The sequence below is a fragment of the Apis laboriosa genome, unplaced genomic scaffold (genome assembly GCF_014066325.1).
Source record: "Apis laboriosa isolate Shangri-la unplaced genomic scaffold, ASM1406632v1 scaffold9_cov152, whole genome shotgun sequence".
Classification (NCBI taxonomy): Eukaryota; Metazoa; Arthropoda; class Insecta; order Hymenoptera; family Apidae; genus Apis; species Apis laboriosa.
In genome coordinates this window covers 678,065-701,419 of record NW_025224966.1, presented here as the reverse complement: position 1 = coordinate 701,419, position 23,355 = coordinate 678,065, and the positions used below count along the sequence as shown (strand labels likewise).

At 22.8% G+C, this 23,355-nt stretch overlaps 3 protein-coding genes across 8 annotated transcripts; 2 read left to right on the top strand and 1 right to left on the bottom strand.

Annotated features, from left to right (window-relative positions):
* Positions 1 to 898: 898 nt before the first annotated feature.
* LOC122719880 (mitochondrial import inner membrane translocase subunit Tim23) lies at positions 899 to 3,753 on the top strand. Of its 4 annotated transcripts, none has more exons than XM_043946114.1 (5): positions 899 to 1,079; positions 1,973 to 2,222; positions 2,317 to 2,486; positions 2,579 to 2,696; positions 2,773 to 2,853. In XM_043946114.1, exons 1-5 carry the CDS (start codon positions 1,007 to 1,009, stop codon positions 2,813 to 2,815), a joined length of 654 nt encoding a protein of 217 aa, XP_043802049.1. In that variant the 5' UTR covers positions 899 to 1,006; the 3' UTR covers positions 2,816 to 2,853. The 4 variants fall into 4 exon arrangements, with proteins under 4 accessions (XP_043802049.1, XP_043802048.1, XP_043802050.1 ...); XM_043946113.1 differs by having other exon boundaries at positions 2,770 to 2,853; XM_043946115.1 differs by lacking the exon at positions 2,773 to 2,853 and adding an exon at positions 3,592 to 3,753 and having other exon boundaries at positions 900 to 1,079.
* A 406-nt stretch (positions 3,754 to 4,159) lies between these two features.
* Positions 4,160 to 7,178, top strand: LOC122719925. Of its 3 annotated transcripts, none has more exons than XM_043946198.1 (5): positions 4,160 to 4,223; positions 4,499 to 4,647; positions 5,980 to 6,318; positions 6,493 to 6,706; positions 6,813 to 7,178. In XM_043946198.1, the coding sequence occupies exons 1-5, from the start codon at positions 4,209 to 4,211 to the stop codon at positions 7,023 to 7,025; spliced, it is 930 nt and encodes a 309-aa protein (XP_043802133.1). In that variant the 5' UTR covers positions 4,160 to 4,208; the 3' UTR covers positions 7,026 to 7,178. The 3 variants fall into 3 exon arrangements, with proteins under 3 accessions (XP_043802133.1, XP_043802134.1, XP_043802135.1); XM_043946199.1 differs by having other exon boundaries at positions 4,163 to 4,223; positions 4,401 to 4,647; XM_043946200.1 differs by lacking the exon at positions 4,499 to 4,647 and having other exon boundaries at positions 4,205 to 4,223.
* A 1,909-nt stretch (positions 7,179 to 9,087) lies between these two features.
* LOC122719801 lies at positions 9,088 to 23,345 on the bottom strand. Its single transcript, XM_043945962.1, has 13 exons — positions 22,461 to 23,345; positions 21,730 to 21,845; positions 21,475 to 21,608; positions 21,280 to 21,391; positions 20,957 to 21,160; positions 20,785 to 20,888; positions 20,519 to 20,651; positions 19,662 to 20,259; positions 19,243 to 19,585; positions 18,318 to 18,456; positions 17,771 to 18,020; positions 17,629 to 17,676; positions 9,088 to 12,771 (listed from the first exon to the last, which is right to left on the bottom strand). The coding sequence occupies exons 1-13, from the start codon at positions 22,573 to 22,575 to the stop codon at positions 10,169 to 10,171; spliced, it is 4,899 nt and encodes a 1,632-aa protein (XP_043801897.1). The 5' UTR covers positions 22,576 to 23,345; the 3' UTR covers positions 9,088 to 10,168.
* Between the last annotated feature and the right edge of the window lie 10 nt (positions 23,346 to 23,355).

The window sequence follows — 23,355 nt, the reverse complement described above, 5'->3', positions numbered from 1 at the left end:
CACAATAGAAAAATTTTATACGATATCGTATCTTGATTTATTTATTATTAGAGTACATTTTTATATCTAAATACGCATTTATTTTAATATTATTAATATTTCTTATTACATATTATATTTTAATATTTTATAGATTTTCAATCAATTTTTAAATTATTATTGGAACATTGATATTTTAGCTCAGCGTAATTTAAATATTTTTTATTTTCACAAAATCATATAATTATATATTATATACTTTGAACACAATTTTTATATTTATATATTTTAATACTAATTTATTTTAACTATGCTTAACTACGCTTAAATTAGAGAATACTTTTTATAATATAATATGTATGATAGAATACAATAAAATTACTGTATATTATATATATAAACTAATTTATGATGATGTTAAAATTTTAATATACAGTTAAAATTATTTATTATATAAATTTACATACTATTTATATATGAAAATTTAAAAAATTTTTTTTATAACAATAATTAAATAATAATTAAATAATAAATAATAAATTTAAAAAATTTATTTTATTATATATATAATACATTTATTATTTATATTTTTTAATTCATTAAGAAGAAGAGAATTTTTATCATCATTATTTTTATTGTATTTATATTTTTTTACATTGCATTTAATAATTTAATATTTTTTTACATTGCATTAATAATTTTATATAGATTGATTAGATTTATATATAATTTAGATTTATATATACAATTTTAAATAATATATATACAAAAATTATATAATTACATTCAAAATCAATTTAACATATTTTATAAAATCTTTAATCTTTATAGAGATATGTTTTAGTTTTTTATTATAATTATTTACATATATTAACGCGGTGAACATTTGAGTTAGAGAATATGATTCTCGACATATTCAGAGTAAATGATTTAAACTAATTTTAGAAAACGTGTGAACGCGATCTCTGTTCACGAGTGTAACGTGATAATAGTGTAAATCAAAATTTTATCCAGTCTAACATCGAAAATGATAGATTTACGTGATGAGAATGCTAAAAATACAATAAATGGTGGAAAATATAGCAATTTAAATATACCAGGTAAATTAAAAAAATTAATGATTAAAATAATAGTATGCATAATTTGCATGAATTTAGAAGGGAGTAATATAATTATATTATGTATGATATAATTTATTTATCATATATAATATTACTTTACAGTAGAAAAAATTGAGATTTGTAATTTATTTATATTGATTGATATAATATACGAACTAAATATATATAATTTATTAAATATGATTATATATAACCTCAATACATTTATAATATGAAATAATACTTCGTTATTATATTTTTAATATAAAAAAAATTCTTGTGTAATTTATATAATTGTGTAATGTATCTCATAAATGAAAACATTGTGATAAATTAAACTTTTTATGTTAATAGATAAACAATTAAGTAAAAAAAGAAAATATGATAATTTCAATATATCGAAATTTTATTTTAAAAAATAAGTATAGAAGTATAGTAATTAGAACTAATATTTATTTAATGATTAATAATATAATTTTTATTCATAATGATTTTTATATAAAGAATATTATTTATATATATTATATATATATTATATATTATTATATATTTTTATATATATATAATATTTATATTGTTATTTGTATTGTTTAAAGAATTCAATTTCAATGATATATATATATATATATATATGTATATATTGAATTAATATATAACATATATAACAAAATATATAATATATGTAATAAAATTTTTATAATATTAGAATTTTAAAATATATTATAATTTATTTATTTATCATTTTGAAAAAATTATATAAAATTGCAAAATCGATTTATAAATGTTTTGTATGTATTGTACATATATGTATATAATTCATATATATCAATAAACATTTAATAATTAATATCAAAATTAAACATTTTTTTTTTACATTTTATATTGTTTTCCAGTAACATCACAACAAGGATTAGCGCCACTTAGTCCCTATTTAAATTTTGATCCTGCATATCTTCCTCCAAGCCAACCAGAATATATATTTCCGGAAGGAGCAGCAAAACAAAGAGGAAGATTTGAATTGGCTTTTAGTCAGATTGGTGCAGCATGTATTATAGGAGCTGGTATTGGAGGTGCTACTGGTTTGTATAGAGGCATTAAAGCAACATCTTTAGCTGACCAAACTGGTAAACTTAGAAGAACACAGTATGTATTCAAGAATTTTTAGTTATGTTAAAATGAAAAATTTTATATTCTTATATAACATATTATTAAATTATAAATAAATTTTTTTTTATAGATTAATCAATCATGTTATGAAAAGTGGATCCTCGTTAGCAAATACATTTGGAATAGTATCTGTGATGTATAGTGGATTTGGTGTGCTTTTATCTTGGGTCAGAGGTACAGATGATTCCTTGAATACATTAGTAGCAGCAACTGGAACAGGGATGTTGTTCAAATCTACAAGTATGTTACATTTAAATAATATATATTATATATATTATATATAGTCTAAATTAAAAATTATTATTGTGTAAATAATGATTAATTGTTTTTAGCTGGCTTAAAAAAGTGTGCATTGGGTGGTTGTATAGGACTAGGAATAGCATCTGTATATTGCTTATGGACTAATCGAGAAGCCTTACTGGAATTGAGGCATCGCAATATAAATCCAGCGTAAGACTGTGTGTAACAGCAAAAACTCTGAATATTCCTAAATATTTTTCTTATAGTGATTTAAATTTCTTAGTAGTACTAACAAAGGAATGATAGAAGGGTTTGCATTCTGTAATTGATATAAATTATATATGAATGATTATTTTTACAAAGGTTACCAAAGGTGATTAATTTTACCATTCCTGTTTCCAAACATGTAAATGTATTTAACTACATATTTAAGTCAATTGTTTATCATTTTAACATGTTTATTACAAAAAATTTATCTATTCTTATATTTTTTCATTCTTATTGTTAAAATACTATATAGTTTTGTTGAGTTTATAATAATTATTTTTTTTCCTTATTATAATATATATTCTTTATATATCATTATTATTAATATATAGCATAATGTTATATATAAAATTGATTTTTATTATTCTTCAAATATGTATTATATTCTTAGATGAAATTAATATTCAATATATGCATATATAGATATTTGATTCTATAAAAACGAAAATAAATTACGTTTTGATATATATTTATAATCTTGATAGATATTTGTATAATTTCTATTGTTAGATTAAGAAAATTGCATTTGTAGTAACAATTTGTACTACATTTTAGCTATATTCTATTTTCCAGAAACTTATATGACTTTTATTAACTTATTAAAAATAAAGAAAAAAGAAAATTTGAAAGAGAAGAGGAAAAGAAAATCCAGAGAAAAAAATAAAAAGAGCGAAATAAACTGATTAAATAAAACAAATTTTACTATTGTTTTTCCCATAATATAAAAATTAAATAAAAATTTATTATAAATATTCTGATTACATGCATTGCATGCATAATACGATATAAATTACGAATACGATGTTATTCTCACAGATATATTACTTCTTTTTTACAGATCTAAATAATATATAGGAGGAACGAGATTTCAAGCTACTAGAAATTCACACAACGAAAGCAAATTGTTTTGTATATAGAAAATCATATTTGAAGATTTTATAGAATATAAACGTTTTAGTAAAAATAAATGAAATCAATATACAATACAAATAAAGAAAAATCTGTAGCACTATTATATATATGCGCATATTTTGTGCATGTGTTTTATATATATTATAATAGTAATTATTTTATTTTAATTTCTATTTTAATTTCTCTTTTAAATACATATATTTATTATATTATATTATATTATACATACATATATATGTATATATATGTATGATGTGTACACACACACACACACACACACACACACACACACACACACCCCAATAATATGAACAAGATGTAGAATTTGTAATATCTGGATTACTATCGAATGTCAGTAAGGCATGATAATCTTATCAAAGTTTATCTCAAATATTCTCGTGTTTCATCAGTCATACAATTTAACCTGATTTATATTAGAAGAAAGAGAAAATGTGAACAGGAATATTATTACTTATAATTAATGTTATTAAAAGTATGTACATAATATACATATGTAATAATATAAATCGGTAAAAATATGAAATGAGTAAAACAAAGGTAATAATTTTTCATTGATATTATTATATTGTCGTATATTATCATATATTGTAATCGTCAATTTAATACTAGTTAAAAATATTTTATGAAACACAAACTTTTTTATTATAAAAAGTAATAATAAGAAATAAATATTTAAGCATTTTACTTAATGCAATTCTTAACGTTTACATATAGAAATATTGCATCGATAAATATTAGTAAAAAATTCTCAGCTTATTTGAACAAGAAACAGGCGGTATACATAAATACACAAATATTTCAATGTGTTAAAGTTCTACCAGTCGGCAAGAAGAAAATATTTAGCAGAAAAATATATTTTGGAACTACAATTTTATAAAGAGAAGAAAAAAAAAGAAAGAAACTTTTTTCATAAAGCGCAACGTTTAAAGATTTATCAAATAAATTTATATATCAAACTAAGGTAAGATATTAAACATTTTTTTCAATTATGCCACAAAAATATCGCATTGTGAAAAAATAGATATGAGTAGTTTTAATAACTATTTATTTTATATTATATTGAAACACATATTATGATCATTGTAATAAGTTTTAATACGATTCCGATATAAAAATAAAAAATAATGAACTGAAAATCATTTAGAGTAATATTTTAATTAAAATATAATAAAATCATTTAAGTAATATCATAATTAATAAATCTTTCGATTTTTAAATTTTTAATTTATTATATATATGTACAAAATTATAATTTGTTTTTTATATCAAGAAATTAATTTTCTAAAAAAAAATCAAACTGAGTTTAATTTATTTAATGATTGAAATTATTAAATAATTTAATTAATTAATTAATTAATTAATTAAATAGTGGTGATAAGATCAGAATCTGATACAGTAAATTCTACTACTTATGAAGAATTTGTAATATCTATATATTGAAATTATATATATATATATATATATATATATATATATTATATATATATATATAAATCTATTTTTTTAAATTATTACTGAGTTTAATGTTTTTTTTTTCTTCTAATATTTTATATTTTAAATTCAACCTTTGAAAAACTAATGAAATAAATTCAACCATTAAATCGATATAAATACTATAGTTTTTAGTATCTTTTATTGAATCATCCATTGATTGATGCATATTTAAAATAAATATAAAATAAAAAATATTTAAAATAAAATTGTAAATTCGCTTTTATGTATATGCGTGTATTAATTATCAATTTTTCAATATTTTTAATATTATAATGAATTTTTTTTCAAAGTGAATAATTTTCCTACTCGTTTTCATTTTCTCTACATGTTATTTTCTATTCTTTGTTATCATATTAATATCTATTTTCTTTCTTTTTTTTACACTTCTATTTGATCACTATTTTATTCTAGCACTTTTTAAACGTATTTTATTCAATCATTTTAATATGATAGAATTAAAAACATTCAAAGCAAAATTGTGCTTTAGAAAAAAAATATTCTAAAAATCTTTAATAGTAATTCAATTGTGTTTCATTTCTTGAAATTTAAACGAATCAATTTAAAATTATGAACACATATATAATGAGAATATAATATGTATGATCAATATATGTGAAGAAAGATTTTTGAAAAAATAAGTATAATAAGAAGATTAAATAGACGAAGAAGATGATAAAAATGAAATAGCATATTTTAGGAAGATATAATCGATATTTAGAAATCAAAGAAATGAATATCAAGTTATTAAGTACATTATTTGGATTAGATTTATAAATTCTCATTTGTTTTTTTATCAAAGAAATAAAATGAAAGAAGAACAAGCGGAACAAATACTTAGCGTGTTATATATTTCCTGTGCAATTTTATCGGTGACATCTTTGACCTGTTTGGTCACCATTTGGCAATATTGGACATATACCTTGGATGTTTGCGATAGCATCAACTGCGGCTGCATATTATATAGTATCAATACTTTCGCTAGTTTTATGGGAGGTGATGAAAAATTTTGCCATTTTAGCGTATACAGTTTGATTCCTATAATTGTAATCGGTTTATGTCTCGGTGGATATCATGGATATAGAAGTTGCATTAATAGAAATTTAGATATGCCTATACAAATCTATAACAATGTTAACAGGTACAGAAATTGATATCATTTAAAAATCAATTTTTATTCTATGTACCATATATATATATATATATATATATGTATACTTTTACATTTGCATAAAATTCGAATAATATTAATTCATTCATATATGAATATAGCTTAAATTATTAGAAATTAGATCATTGTATATATTCTTCGTAGAAATTTAAACAGTAGCAAAGCAACAACAACAGTGGTGATAAGATCTAAAAATCGAACTCCATATAAACAATGGATACCTGCTGTGTTCCTTACAGTATTACTTTGCTGTTTATCATTGGCTCATGCAATAGTGATAACCGATGGTTATTACAAAAGTTGTGAGCAATGTAGAAAAAGATTAATATATCTTTTAAATTCCGGACGTGAAGCCGAGGTAGAACTTAATGATATATATTATTCAGAAAAATACAATTCTTTTCTTTATCTTCGTTTCTCATTCTTTTGCACAATGATTACATTCTTCCCTTTTCTTTCTACAGGTTATTCGTAACAGACTTTCTTGCGGAGCGATCTTTGATTTTATGGATTATTTACAAGCAGATATGACAAATAATGATAAATGGATAATGAATAAAGAGATTGATACTGGTTTTGCTTTCCGGTTAGCTATTATTTCAACATGGTTCAATTTTTTTGCTTGGACATTTGCATTCTTGCTGAACATTATTATGGCGCGCAAAAGATTTCGTTGATATTAAGTTATCGATCAAAAGTTATCGATTAAGAAATATTTCTTATTAAACATAATAAACTGTCAAATATCAAATTTAAATCCTATAATTGATTTAATAATTATATCATTTAATAGTTGATCTATAAATGTAATTATTAATGCTAATCATCGATTCATTATTTCTTTTTCATTATTACTTCACACAATTATATATAATTGTATAATTTTATATATAATTTTATACAATTTTATATAATTATATATAATTTATAACGTTTATAAAGCAAATGATTATATTTTTTTTCAATTTTATTATTTAATTATACTACATTATAATTATACCAAACGCATTTTTATATCTTTATAAACATCACATTTTTCAATTTTTGTTAGATATAATGTTCAGATATGTATATGTGTGTTTATTATTTATATCATTTATATTTTTCATTCATATTTAATATATAATATATATAATATATTTTTTTAACGATTACAATTATAAAAGTTATATGTGTAAGTAATACTTGTGTGTACAAAAAAAAAGAAAAAACTAAAGAAAAAAAGAAAAAAGAAGAGAACATTATTTATTGAAATAACAATGACATATAGCATTATAAAATCTAATGTAAAGAATAATGATATTTAAATAAAATTTAAAAATATATATTTACTTTAAACAAAAATTTCTTTTATACAATTTGTAAATTAATATTAATATGTATATTTGATAATTATATATACATATATATATTACATAAATAATTTATATTATATTTATACGAATAATATATGTATACATATACATATATAAATCTAGAAAGTGTATCATTGTATATTATCATTATTACTATAATTATTATATGCATGTGTATATTGTCTGAAATTATAAATTAGTTGATGAAATATTACTTATATTCTCTAATATACGAATAAATTCTATTGATTTTTTTCCTTTTAAGAATATTTTTATACATAACAAATATATTATCGAAAAATGTTTTAATTATTTTTAAATTCTATACTATAAAAATAATATTAAATTATTTTTTCCCATCATTATTATTATTAATAAAATATTATTAATAATAGAAAAAAATTATAATCTTAATTTTTGCAGTTAAAAATTATTCATTACTTCAAAATTTATATTTTTTTTTCTTGATTCTTTTCTTACTCTCTCCTTTTTTATATTTTTTTGTAATGTTATCAAAATGAATTATATTTTTATATATTATATATTAATTCTAGTTGCAAACGATAAAATAAAAAAATATCAAATGATTTTAATATATATATATATATATATATATATATAATAAAGTAATTTTAAATCTGATTTAATATAATATGAAATATTTGAATTGTACTATATCAAGAACTTTATAACAAAAAAAATCAGAAATATATGTATATTGTTAGAATCAAATTCAAATTGATATTGTATAGTAATAAATAATAAGTTTAAGCTTTTTATATTCATCTCGATGCTTAAATCAAACAGAATATGTGTTTAATAAAAATATAAAATATTACGCATAGAATAATAAAATATTAAATCATAATATTAAATATATTAAATCATTTAAATCTATCGAAATACATTTTGTTATAATAAGTTAATAGTATATTTTGCAGATATCACTTTTAAATAAACATATGTTTATTTTTATATATACTTTCATTATCGTACATTTATCATTATTAAATATCACAATATACATTGTATGTATATGTAAATTCGCATCAAAATGAATAAATAAATAAGCATTGTGGTAGATTATTACATTACTTAAGATGCAGATATATATATATATATATATATATATATATATATATATAGAGAGAGAGAGAGAGAGAGAGAGAGTAAAAAAAGAGCAAAAAAAAAAAAACAATACTAAATTAATACTAATATAGGACATGTATTATTATCGATAGATAATCTTTGATACAGTTATACAATAGTTTTTCCTAACAATTTTCATTTTAGCATTTATCATTTTTTAAAATCATATTTTGCAATATATGCATAATTCACTTATGATTCTATTAATAATAGGTTATATATGTACATATGCATGAAAAGCATTGATACAAAGAATAAAATATTTACAATTGAGTGAAAAATTATATCAAATCATAAATATTTTAATTTAATAATTTTTAAGCTGTACTTGTACTTATCAACTTTAACAAAGTGTTTTATTAGAAGTGACAATAAGGATAATAATGAACATTTAAATAAAGTTTTAAAATATATATATATATATAATTGCTAGATTCTTATATGTATACTAATTTGCATCACGAATTCAGTTTATTTCTAATAAATCATATGCATGCATGTGCCGATTGAATGGAAAGTTACACACATACATTGATATAATAAATAGATAAATTAAAAAATATTTTGTTATATCTTATAATTCATTCATATAACGGAAAAAGATATTTAATAATTAATTTTAATTAATTTTTTATACGATATAATAATATTAACCGTAATACATAGTATATAGTGCAATTAGATCAGTATCAAGTACATATATTTATTTGTATAATCTTAAGGTTATTTTTTTGAATAAGTTTTATAAATTACAAAATACATAACACTAAGGTATATTTATTGAGAATGTGTTTCATTTGATCATGTTTGCCATTTGATTTTCATTTTAGAAAAATTGCATCATTTGTAACAAATTATAGATCATAATAGTAGAAACCTACAAATTTCAAAGTACAAACATAGTATAAACTTTTAACTACAAAAATAGATACACGCTTTTTCTATTTACTATCTGTTTTTTGTTTCTTTCATATTTTCACTCTCTTTTTGTTTTGCTTCTATTTTCATTATATTACATCTTTTTATAATATTTTAATATCTTGATTTAATGTGAAAAACTAATTTAATAAGACTAATTACATCTAATAATTTCTATTCTATTCGACATAATATCCAAGCCATAACTTGATCACTGCTGTCCTGTATTTACCATAGAGATTACAAATAGTGATGAATTAATGCCTTCTCTTTCTTCTCTTTTTCTGTTTTCAGCATTTAATGTAATGTAACATAACAACGCATTGTCCAACTGTGATTCCATGTTGAAGAATCGTTGATAAAGCAAGGCTAATTTTCTTTTACATTATTTTTAGTTCTCAAGAAAATGGATTACTTTTTCTCTTTAACGATCCAAACCGTTTTTCAGGTTCTCTGATTACTTCAAAAGGCGCAATTTTTGTATTCCTAATTTGTTTTTCTTCATTCTCATCGCTTGGGAAATCTTCGAAACTCATGTTACTAAAACCAGCGGCTGTGCTCACTACAGAATATTTTTTTATTCTTGAAGTTTTTTTACTATAACCTATCGATTTAGTTTTATGACTCAATCTCGATGATGATAAAATATCACTAACATCATTGTGATTTTCATTGATTAAACGATATTTCGATTTCTCTGATTTGATAAATTTATCTCTTTTATGTCTTGGTATATCATGATCATCAGTAGCTACCAATGGTTCAGGTGACATAGGCGAAACAATATCTGGTATAACGTCTGGTTTCGATACACTATTCACTGTTTGAACGGTAATTCGTGCGGTATGTTGAACTGGTTTAATAGTATATACCTCTTGTAAAATAGATGTAGATTTAATAGCAGTGGTAGCATCTGGTGATAGTACTTTATTCAATAGTAATGTATTGTCCCCAATTGATCCTCCAAAACTCGGTGACTGTAGTTGTGACTCTTGCGCCACTGATCGTGATGATGATGGCTGAATAAATGGAATCTCATTTTTCTTTTTTAACAAGTCACATTTCTCTTTCTCATTCAATTGTAAATATGTAAATTCATCAAACGGAACGGAACCAAAAAGATCTTTTGAAACATTCGTAAATGTATTCGAATATTTGTCGCTCGCAGAAATATTATCAAATTTTGAATTTGGTATTATTTTTGTAGATGAGGAGACAACATTAGTTTGCTGAATATTTGATGAAGATTGTAGGGTACGAATGGAAGCAAGAGACGATTGTTGAAATTGATTGTTTATTACAAAACTATTTGGACTAAATGGTGATGAACCAAATAAATCTTTTTCTATATTTTCCTCTTCTTCCATTTCTTTTTTTTTTTCATTCTCTTTTTCATTTTCTTCTATTTCTTCTTTTTTTCCTATTCTATATTCTTTTTTTTCTTCGCTTTTATCTTCTTGTCTAGTTATCTCTAATCTTTCTTCTTCTACTCTTCCATTGTCTTTCATATATTCTTCCATTTCTATTTTCTTTTGATCTTGAATGTTTTTTTCTTTTTCAAAGTCTCGATGAGTTTTAATTAAAGTTATCTCAATTGATGATTGCTGATTATTTTTTTCCAAAAAATCAATATCTATCTTTTCTTCTGTAACACTTGTGTATTTCTGATATGAATTACACTTTGAAAGTGATTTGCTTTTCAAATCTGTTGATTCCTGAGAAACTCTTGAGTTAAAAATAATGGGAACTACAGTTTTAAATTCATTTTTCTCTTGACAATCGTTACTTTTTTTTAAATAACTTGATGATCTTGGAAAAGGAGCCAAAGCAAAAATATCTTTTTCAGATTTTTCTAATAAATTATTTAAATGTTTCATTTTCTCATTCCTTTCTAACGAATCTATTTTATTTAACAATTGACAGTTTGAGTGATATTGATCATCAATAATAAATGGATCACCATGAAAATATTCTAATTTCGATTCTGAATCGAGTTCATCGTCCAATAAAAGTGGCTTTTCTCCGTATTGATGTCCAACTATTGGATCTCTATTAGCTCTAATCACTGACAATCGTTGTCCTCGATAATATTTTTTCGATTTCTTTGTTCTGTAATCTTTTTCATTCATAATAATATTTTTTTCCGAATGTTGAATAGAATTGCTATAAATTCGTATATTTTCCGAAATTGCTTCATTTTTTTTCTTATATTTTTCATCATTCTCATCGTCGTTGTCTTTATCTTTGTCATTCTCATTATCGTTATCATTATTGTTATCATCGATATCATCATTATCTTTATCGTCTTCATCATCTTCGACATTGTCGTTGTCATCATCATCATCATCATCATCGTCATTATCATCATCATCGTCATTGTCATCATCTTCTTCGTCTTCCTCATCTTCTTCCTTTTTCTCATCTTCCACTTCCTCCTCCTTTTCTTCTTCCTCTTTCACTCTTTTGTTTTCTTCTTTTATTCCTTTTTTTTCTTCGTCCTCTTCTCTTTCTTTTTTCTTTTCCTCTTCCTCTATCTCATCCATATTATCTTCATTTCCAATATTGCTTTTTTCATTACTTTTTCCAATGCCATTAGATTTAATAGTGTTATTATAATTAATATGACTATACAAATTATCATTAATCGTTTTAAAATTATCAGCTAAACTTATCGAATTATTCGATTCGTTATATTCTTGGTACATGGTGTTTTTTGTATTTTGCACTTTTTTCTTTCGACGTAACACGTTTTTGACCCTTTTCCTCTTTTGCTTTATACGCTCTTGAGATAAATCTTTATCACTATCACTGGATATATCACCAGCATTGAATATTAATTTTTCGTACTTGGACCGATTTTCTATAGGAATTCGAACAAATGGTGGAGAAATAGGACTGTTTCCTGTTAAAGGCATCATTCTATGATCCAATTCAGTTCGTTCGAATCCTGAATTCCATTGTTTCGAAGGTATCCTTGATTTACCATTTACTTGTAATTTTCCTGAAAAAAAAAAAAAAAACATCCGTAACTTATAAGATTAAATGTTTTTTACGCGATAAACGGAATTTTATATGATATATATATCGATAGTTTATTAACTTTTGTAAATACGATGACGTATTCATTTACAATATATATAATTCGAATTCGATAAACTCAAAATTTTCGTTTCGATATAGTAAACGAAACAAACGAAAGAAGAGAGAAAAAGAAAAAGAGAGAACAGTAGTAAAATAATTGATATTTCTTATCAATAATATATTCAATATACATCATTTTCTTTTCAAAATCATTATATTATATTTATTATTATATTATCATTATATTATATTATGAAAGTTTCTGTGTGACACAGTTGAAATTGTACTGAAGCTATACTTATACTTACCTATGATGTACATATGTCAATACTATCACGTGAAATTATTTGATTTAATATCATACATTTAAACATTTTAATAATTTATCAATATCAATGAATAAATTTTCCATATTTTTTCCTCTTTCTATATAACATAAACAAGTGTTTGATATAATAAATAAATATAAATATATAAATATTATATAATTATATTATATAAAATAGATAAAAAAACATTGCATCATGTCTAGTCGCAAAATTTCTATTTTTTTTTTAATATTCGATATGTATTTATATTATTATTGTTGTATTAAACAATCCATTATTCTTATTGCAAGGAAACCATTCAAATATATCTTTATCGATATACTGTATTATATATATAAATTATATATAAATTAAATTAGAAAAAAATAGAGATATCTGATTAGGTCTGTCATGGTGTATACATTGTACTTCTAGAATATTTAAACGCTTAACATATATTAATATGTATAAAATTATTACATTAGATATATTACTAATTATCAATATTCCCTCCTTTTATTTCTTCTTCTTCCTGATTCTAATCTCAGCTTCATTTTTATTCTATATATAGTCTGTTTTTTTTTTTAATATTTTATATAACATTGATTAGTACCATCACCGCGCTACATCATACCATATGGTCTGGAACAGTCCTAATCAGATTTAGGGATTTAAGGATAAAAACGCAGTAATGATCTTTGTGTCAAACTAATATGATTCAAATGGTATTATTATATGTATTATATATATATATATATATATATATATATATGTATATATATATATGTATTAAATAGAAATGATTATTTTTTTTAATTAAAACTTAAAACGCGAAATAATATTTTTTCTCGCGTGTAAAACATTGAATCATTCAACGAACAAAGAATTGCTGCGTTTTATGTATTCGAAAAAAATAATACTCCATACACCATATATCAATGTTTATGTTTATTGCTGTAACATTGTTTTAATACAGCGAATATGGGATGCCCAAGATTGTCAGCCTCCTATGGTGCTCACGCGTCGCGTTTATTAATTCTGATTCAAATGCACATATAGTGATTTGTTACCTTATTATATTGCATGGATCAAAATTAAAATACCATAATAGTAACAAATTGAATCATAATATATCATCGGTAACCGCACGAGAATCTTATATCTTATATGTAATTCAGAAGACACGGAGACACTATGGAAGGCAAACGATGTAGAACAAATATCGATATTTCGATATTTTTTTACAAACGATAAATTATGAATGTATAGATTAAAAAATGATTTTTTATGCCTCCCAAATTCATTAGGGCGTTCCAGACAATGAAAAATTAAATATAAACATGTTAAAAGATATCGATTACATAAAAAAGAAAAAAAAAGAAAAAAAAACAGAAGAATCTTTATAATCTTTGATTTAACAGCAATAAAGTATCTTGTCTTAATAATATTTGAATGATCGTAAGCTATTATTCTATTTACATTTTCTTAATTGATTCTTAATACATGAAGACATAAAAAATAAATTAGATACTAGCTTGTTCGATCAGAATCATATGCGTACATATACATGATGCAAGATATACATAATGAAACATTTGACTACATGAAAAAAAAGTATTTGATATTTTACTTTTATTGAAATATTATAGTTATAGAGGAACAGAAAAAATAAGATGTAACAAATTATGATGGAACTACTGAATATTATAAGAAATATCGCATAAATTGTGAAGAAAATAAACGAGAAAATGAATAAGTGAATTAGTAAGTAATTAAGATTAAATTAGAAGGGAAAGATTAATGAACGGAAAGGAAAACAAGAAATTAAATGAAAAGAAAGAGAAAAATTATTCTAAAAATAATAAAGAAAGAAAAAAAAATAAAAAAATTTCTAAACAAAAGAATGAAAGAAACAATAAGAATATTATAATATATAAATATTATTATATATTCTTTCATTATTCATTTATATTTCATATATATATATTTCATATTTAATATATATATATATATATATTACTTGTTAAAAAAAAAAAAAGAAACTTATTTATTTTCGCTTACTGTTAATTGCATATTATCTATTTTTTAATTTTTAAATATTTATAATTTATCTACTTTTCCATTTATCTATTATTGTACATCCAACGAATAATTAAAAAAATTAATATAAAATAAATAATAAATTGTGATGTGCATATTGTTGTTGAATTTACATTGTTGAATACATTGTTGAATTTATTTAAAATGATTTAGTTTTACGTAATTGAATTTAATACCTTCTAAATTATATAGATTAAACTTTGTTTAATTCATAATCGATAAATCACGTCATATAAATACGTACATTGTTTAATACTACATATATAAATTATTTTTGGTATTATTCTTAGAACATGTGTCTCATAATGTATGTGTGCGCATATATACACATATCTATTGTATATTGAAAATAATATAAATTTCATTTTCATATTTAATTTTATGAAACTAATTTTACGAATTTATTTTAATTGAATAATCTGTCCATGCAACTATATCTGTAACATGCTATTCAATTATACTTTATATATTACGATCACATTACTTGAATATAATGTATACAACTTGTTAAAAGAAATGAGATAATTTATATTACAAGAAATGAATATTGCAAAACATATTTACTTTGTCTTATTTTCATAGTAACATATATTTCTATTCGGAATTCCTCAAACTTAAAATTCAAGTTATATGAATTAATATTGAAATTATGCTATATGTACATAAATACGTACATAACATATTACTGTATGCCAATTTCTTGGCATGAAAACAAATTAAAGCATGCCATAACACATATTTTATGAACAATTTATAATCATAAAATTATTTTTAACGTGAAATGTCATCTTATTACCAAGTATTACAATATTATCACCATTTATTAATTCTTATATTCGTAATTTTAATGTATCTACAGATATACACAAAAAACATCATTCCAAGTATTATTTAATAAACATACGAATATAATACAATAATACATCAGATAGCAATAACAATATCGCAATTTTTTTTGATAAACATAATGAAACATAATGAAATGACTTTAAATTTCAATATATTAGGTACGTAATATTTTTTTTTATAATTGAAATCTTTTCAAAATAACAATCATAACCTTCTCTGTATCATTTCACAAATATCGAAATCAATTTTTCACTCGTATACAATAATTATTGATACTTTATCAATTGTAATCTTTACAATTTATACACAACAAGTTTCTTGTCCTTAATATATATTGTTTTTTCTCTTCGAGGATTTAATTCCTTTTTATTCTGTACAATATATTCTACCTCTCTCCTATTTTTTCTTTTATATTCATTGTATATGATAGAATGTTTATTAGAACTTATTCTTCTATCTTTGGTCATCATTAAAAGCATATGAAAATTAACTGACAATAACTTTTTACTTTTAATTTTTTTTATCTCCTTTTCTTGTTATAATTATCATTTTTCGTATAGCTCTAAATTTTGCGAAAATTTTGTATACATTATTGTTCTATTATTCCATTCTGTGCGTCATGACTCAAATATGAATGCAATATATGTATAATATATATATAAATTCAAAATTATGAAAAATAATGTTGATAAAATAAAATAATGAAATTTCAATTATAATTGTTATAATTTTGTAATTTATTCACGTTTTTTTAATAAACTGAAATCTTCTCTTCTATCATTATCACAGGTAACTCGATCATTTTTCAAATCGAAAAATCGTAGTATAATTATATAAGAATAATCATGCATAATTGTATTACTGTGATCGTCTACAACATACATAGAATAAGTTATTTGTATTATTCTTTTGTTTCAAATCTTTAAGCACAGATAAAATAAACTGGCATTAAAGATTTTCCTATATATCATTCATTTTTAATTTTAATAAATTTGCAAGTAATTAGTACATAATTTTAAAACGATCTATTTAGGAACGTAATCTGTAATTCACTTTTGCTACTTTTTTTCTGTCAACGTATCAGTATATTATTTTATAAATTATATTATTCATATCACATTCAATCAAGTATTGAATAAGATAGTTTTACCATTTTCGACAAAAATCTACGTTTTTCGTTAAAAAAGTTATTCGAAAACTTAGGAAGAATTATATAATCTGAATATACTACGTAACTATGACTTGATGGAAAATAATATAGACAAAGAGAAAGAAAAAGAGAAAAAGAAAAAGAAAAAGAAAGAGAAAGAGAAAGAAAAGAGAAGAGAAGAGGAGAGAGAAAAAAAGAACAGAGAAGAAAAAGATAGAAAAAAGAGAAAAAGAAAAAAAAAATACGAAATATCAATTATGCTTAATTCGCCTAAATACATTACGTATTATTTGTTAAATTCTGCTGCGTATTCATAAAAGAGAAAAAGGAAAATGGAATAAGAATGTATACGAAGCAGTCTATGCATTACCTCCAGCAAGTGCAGCAGTCTTTGATCCAATTTTGTTCTTTTTTCCTGCTAAAAATTACATCAACAAACGATAAAGAAATGTCTTTTAAAAATTATTTCAACTAATTCAATTAACTAAATTTAATCATAGAAACGCACTTACTTGGCAAACTGAAAGGTGCAGATTCAAATGGATCTTCTGGTAATTCTGCATATGTCATAACAAGGCTTTCGCGACTTTTTACACCACTGATACTTGCATTACTCCCTCTTCTAATTTTATCAAATTCAGCACCAAAAATATGATCTTCTGTTAATTGATTGAAAGGTTGTACATCTTCAAATGGATTCCAAGCTGCTACATCTGCACTTAATGACCTTCCTTCAGTAGCAGTTATACTTGAAAGTTCTCCCTGATTGGAAATATCATAAATTTTTTTAATAAATTTCTTTAATAAAATATAATTTACTGATATGTTCTATGCATTTCTAATATGAGTGCTGTACAGAAAATAAAAATCATAAATTATATTTATAATTTAAAATATTTATAATTATTACAAATTTAAATTATAATGGAATTATAAAAAAACAAAAAAATATTTATAAAGAATGTTTTAAAATAAAAAAAACAACAATTAAACAATGTGAAAATAAAATTAATATTAAAGAAAAATTAAATTAAAAATCAGTGCACTTTATGTACTTACAATACGTACATGCGAAGTGCTAGATCCTAGACAAAGCCTTACACCAGTTAGAACTTCAGGAGTACTAGCATCTTCTGAACGTGATTTTACTGAAGCTTCATATGGTGCTAGAAATTGTGTTGTTTCGCTTGCAAATGCTCTATAGTATGAATAATAAATAAATATTTTTTAAATATTCATACATATAAATTAATTTTATGAAAGAAAAAAAATATTTATTCCTATATTAATATATGTTATATATATTTAAAAATCAATAATTATTTTATACAAATTACATGTATAAAAAAAATATTATTTTATATATTTTATATTTATATAAAATGTCTTATAATTTATATAAAGATCTTATGACACAAAATAAAACGAAGATAAAAAATAATAAAATTATATTAAAGTTATCTTCAATAAAATTAAATTTGAAAATTTTTCAAATATATAAAGTTGATTCAGTCTTTACTTGATATAATTGGATAATTGGTAAATATGTGTGTGTATGTGTTATGATATAATAAAAAACTATTTTATAAATAAAAACAAATAAATAATAATAAAATAACATGTTTTTTTCAAAATAATGTCATCAAATTAAAATATTTTATTAAATTGAAATATATTCCATCAATAATAAATAAATTAAACTATACATTCAATTATACAACTATACATTCAATTAATTCTCAAATGCAAAAAATTCAAAAAATGCATTTTTTTAAAAATGATGAATAATGAACGTTATTTCATTATTCTGATTTATTTTGAGTCATAAAATTTTCTTGATTCTATTTATTAAAGAATATCTTATATATATGTATGGGGGGAGGGGGGAAAGAAGAGGAAAGAAAAAGAGGAAGGGAGGGAGGGAAAGAAGGGGGAGAGAGAAGGCGAGAAAGAGAAGGAAGGGGAAAGAAACTGACTGACTTACTTATTGAAAGCACTTGTATCGCTAACATTTCTTCTATGGCGTACAGAAGATAGTGTTGGACTATCAGGTGGAGAAGTACTTGAACTTATATTCTGACTCAAACTCTCAGTTTTATTAACTGGTTTCGGTAAAGTTGGTACCATTATAGGAGTGGCTTTATTAGGCCCAGTTGGAGTATTCAATTTCGATGTTAACGAAGTAAGAGGTATATATTTAGGAGGAGGACAACTAGCAGAAATACTTGATATTTTGGGCAGAATTTTAGGTTTAGGAGCAACAGGTGGTGGTATTTTTGCAGGTGGTGGCATAGCTCGGCTATCATCTTTAAATGGATCTGGATAACCTGCAAATAGAATAATCTGAACATATACACTTAAACTAATGAAAGTTGGAAGAAATTTTTAAGCATAAATTCTTACCAGATGGTGGAAATAGCGCTTCTAAATTTTCTTCATTTATATTTGTTGTCAATGTTGAGTCAAAGTACGAACTTACTGTATCTTGAACACTTGCAGGAGATCGTCTAATTGTAGAACAATGTGATTGACTATATTGTGATTTTTGGATTTGCGATTGATGTCCAAAAGAAATATTTTGACTAGTTGTACAAATTTGCGGCGAAACTTGATTAAGCGCTGAAACTTGATGAGAAGATGCTTGCGTATTTACTGATAATGATTGAACATTTGATTGCATACTTTGTCCAACATAAGTTTGAGATGTATTCAATGGAGCAAGTTGTTGACCCATTTGAACATATGAAACTGTATTTCCTATAGAACTTTGTGACTGAGCTTGATTTCCTTGACCCGATATTTGACTTACGATTTGACCACTTAAACTAATCGGACCTGTGCTTACAGCTTGCCCTTTTGGTCGTTGCCTTGGTGTAACTGATGTACCCTCAACAGTAGTTACTGGAATTGGTTTTGGTGTTTTCACTAATGATGACCTTTTAACATTTTCAGATTCCATAGGCGGACAAGTTAATGATTCCAGAACTGGAATTGAAACTTTCTAAAAAGAATATAGAAGTATAATTGTAAAAATATATACATGTTGCTATATATATATATATATATATATATACATTCATTTTTACATATTTACATCATATTTATAATTTACATAAATGAAAATATCTGAAAATATTTAATAGTGTTGCTATCAGTCTTTACTTTTTTCTTTATTCAATTAGAAATATCAATTCACACATCACACATATCAAATATATTTATAAAGAATAATTAATTAATAAATATATGCATATACATACATGTAAATTCTGTACAGGACATTCTTTACCCAAAATTTGGAATGCAATCATAGACACTTGATAAATATCGGGACGATTATCAGAATCCGGCTCAAGCATATAACGAATCAGACAATGAAGACTTCTACTATATCTATATAATATAAAGTATTAATCTCATAATTTTATTATATGAAATAAAAAAATTAAAAATAAAATGAATAAAAAAATAATATATAATAAATATATAATAAAGATATATATATATATATATATAAAGAACTAACCTCGAATGATTTGGTATCGTAAAATTTCCCGATTGGATAGCAAGTGTACTTTCCCCAAATGGTAATGTAAAGAAACAAAGTTTGTATAACAAACATCCTAATGCCTAAGAATTTATGAAATATTATTTCTACGAATAAATTTTTTAGATTAAAAATTTTTAATTTATTCTACCCATATATCTGCTTTTGTTGTAATAGGTTTTCCACAATACATATCAACCATTTCAGGTGCTCTGTAACTGAGAGTTGTATATTTTTTAATTTCTTCCTCGACTATTGCTGCACCATGTACACTAGGATTAAGAATTTTTGCTGTTGCAGAACCGAAGTCACACAATACATAATGACCAGTATCAGAATACAATATATTTTCAATCTAAAAAATGTCAAATAAATAAATAAATAAATAAATAAACAAATATTACATTAATAAAGTATATAAAAATTATATTATCAAATTAAGTCTTAACAAAAACTAAAACATCTAATACAAACTTTTAAATCTCTATGTATTATTGGTGTTTGACAATGATGTAATCGAGATACTGCTTCACAAACATCACAAAATATTTGAAGAACTTCAGATTCACTAAAGCCAGTTTGTAATCTGTAAATTATTAAGTTAGTACTTCAAAATTTTCTTCTATGTATCTTGTATAATTATTGAAACTTCTTTAACATATTTTTAACCTATTATTCATCATCTGTAAAACTTGAGTTTTGCAATAAGGCATTAAAAGTAGAAGTTCATGTACTCCTCCTCCTATGTTTGTAATACTGCTATCCAAATATCCTATGATATTTTTATGACCATTTAAGTTACTCTAAAAATAGAAATAAAAATGTAATTTTCACAAAATCAATAAAAATAAATAATTCAAATAATTATGGGAAATCTTTATAAAATCATAATTATAATTTATCTAAAAAAGATGTAAAACTTACTGCGATTTGTATCTCTCTTTTACATACATTGAGATCATGTTCATTATTGACATACATGCGTTTAAGTGCATAACGTCCACTTGAAGATTTTACCAGGAATACAATAGCAAATCCTCCTATAATAATATTATTAAAAATAATTATAAAATCATGATACATTTGCCAAATGTTAACTAATTAAATTTTTTGTGTTAAATGTTCATGTATTCAGATATTTTATATTTTAAAATAATATATTTTTACTCAATTATTTGGTTAATATATATATATATATATATATATATATATATTAAAGTTTTGCTTTAAGATTTCAAAATTTATATATATATATTAAAACAAAATAAATAAATAAAATATATTTTTAAAAAAAAGAATTCTTTATTATAATTTTATTATTATAATTAATCGTCAAAATATTGACGATATCAATACTTTTTGACATATATATATATATAGTGGGCGCGCGCGCGCATGTACGTGTGTGCATCATATACATTTATTAATATTTGTTCTAACTCAAACATTTCAGATGTCAAGCAACATATATTATTAATTTTATTTAAGAATTAATGATCACTTTAATATATTTAATTCGTGATTCATTATGCGATATCAAATATTAATTTTACTTTTTATAAACAAATTATATACAAAAAGTAAAAAATTATCAAGCATACAAATGAAACGAATGGAAGGGGTGATGAGTATTCAAGGTTGATAATAAGACGCACCTTCAGCTAAAACCTCTTCAACAGTGACAGTATAACGTCCTACCACGAAAACTTTTCCTACGTAACTGTTAGGCTCCTTCGACGTGTTTTCAATTTTTGAAAACAGCTTCTTCATATTAGCACACGTCGTCGGCCTTCTCAGTGTTGAACTGATTTGACATAAGGCCTCCTTTACTAAATTTTTTAATATACAATATGGCGAGTTTGACTTAGTGAATCAATAATATATATTATATCTCTACTTCCCAACTTTTAAGTTACAATGGCTTTCGTAATAATTTAACAGCAATGAACTTAACCAAAGGAAATCGTTCTAGACATGATAACAGTTAACGTATTTTACCCAGCCGACATATTCAGGCCATACGAACTGCGCATGTACAACTTTATAGAAACTATATCGTAAACATATGTGCACAACTTCCGTTTGAATGTCAACATTTTCTTATTTCTTCAATTATTCTTCTTTTCAAATTAAAAAATCAATTTTATTTGTAAGCTCTTTACGTATACTTATTTTACGGAATCTTTTAAATAAATTACGATTAAATATTATTTAAACATACGATTTTTATTTTTTTCCGTATTGATTTGTCAAACCAATCAACATTATGATTGTACAATATATCGTGCTAACGAAAGAACAGTATGTGTCAAATGCGTTTTGGAAATTATATCAATATTCATAATATAATTGTTATGTATATACATTTTTAAGTGTAAATAATTAATCTTCATTAAATCTGCAAAAAGTGCATAATATTTTATTCGTTCATTTTATTTATTTTATTTTCTGTACTTAAAATATCGAAGTTAAAATACCAAAACTTAACGATACGTCTTTCAATAAATATATTATTTTTCATTAATATCTCATGGATATTTAATATTTTAG

What these genes read in the sequence shown, in the direction of transcription:
- LOC122719801 (XM_043945962.1), bottom strand. Translation starts at nt 22,575, where the DNA reads ATGAAGAAGCTGTTTTCAAAAATTGAAAACACGTCGAAGGAGCCTAAC. An exon ending in TGAAGAGGTTTTAGCTGAAG is followed by an intron (nt 21,846 to 22,460) that starts GTGCGTCTTATT and finishes ATATTATTATAG; the next exon opens with GAGGATTTGCTATTGTATTC. An exon ending in TGCACCTTTCAGTTTGCCAA is followed by an intron (nt 17,677 to 17,770) that starts GTAAGTGCGTTT and finishes TGTAATTTTTAG; the next exon opens with CAGGAAAAAAGAACAAAATT.
- LOC122719880 (XM_043946113.1), top strand. Translation starts at nt 1,007, where the DNA reads ATGATAGATTTACGTGATGAGAATGCTAAAAATACAATAAATGGTGGA. An exon ending in GATGTTGTTCAAATCTACAA is followed by an intron (nt 2,487 to 2,578) that starts GTATGTTACATT and finishes AATTGTTTTTAG; the next exon opens with CTGGCTTAAAAAAGTGTGCA. An exon ending in CATCGCAATATAAATCCAGC is followed by an intron (nt 2,697 to 2,769) that starts GTAAGACTGTGT and finishes TAAATTTCTTAG; the next exon opens with TAGTACTAACAAAGGAATGA.
- LOC122719925 (XM_043946198.1), top strand. An exon ending in AATTTATATATCAAACTAAG is followed by an intron (nt 4,648 to 5,979) that starts GTAAGATATTAA and finishes TTTTTATCAAAG; the next exon opens with AAATAAAATGAAAGAAGAAC. An exon ending in ATTCCGGACGTGAAGCCGAG is followed by an intron (nt 6,707 to 6,812) that starts GTAGAACTTAAT and finishes TTCTTTCTACAG; the next exon opens with GTTATTCGTAACAGACTTTC.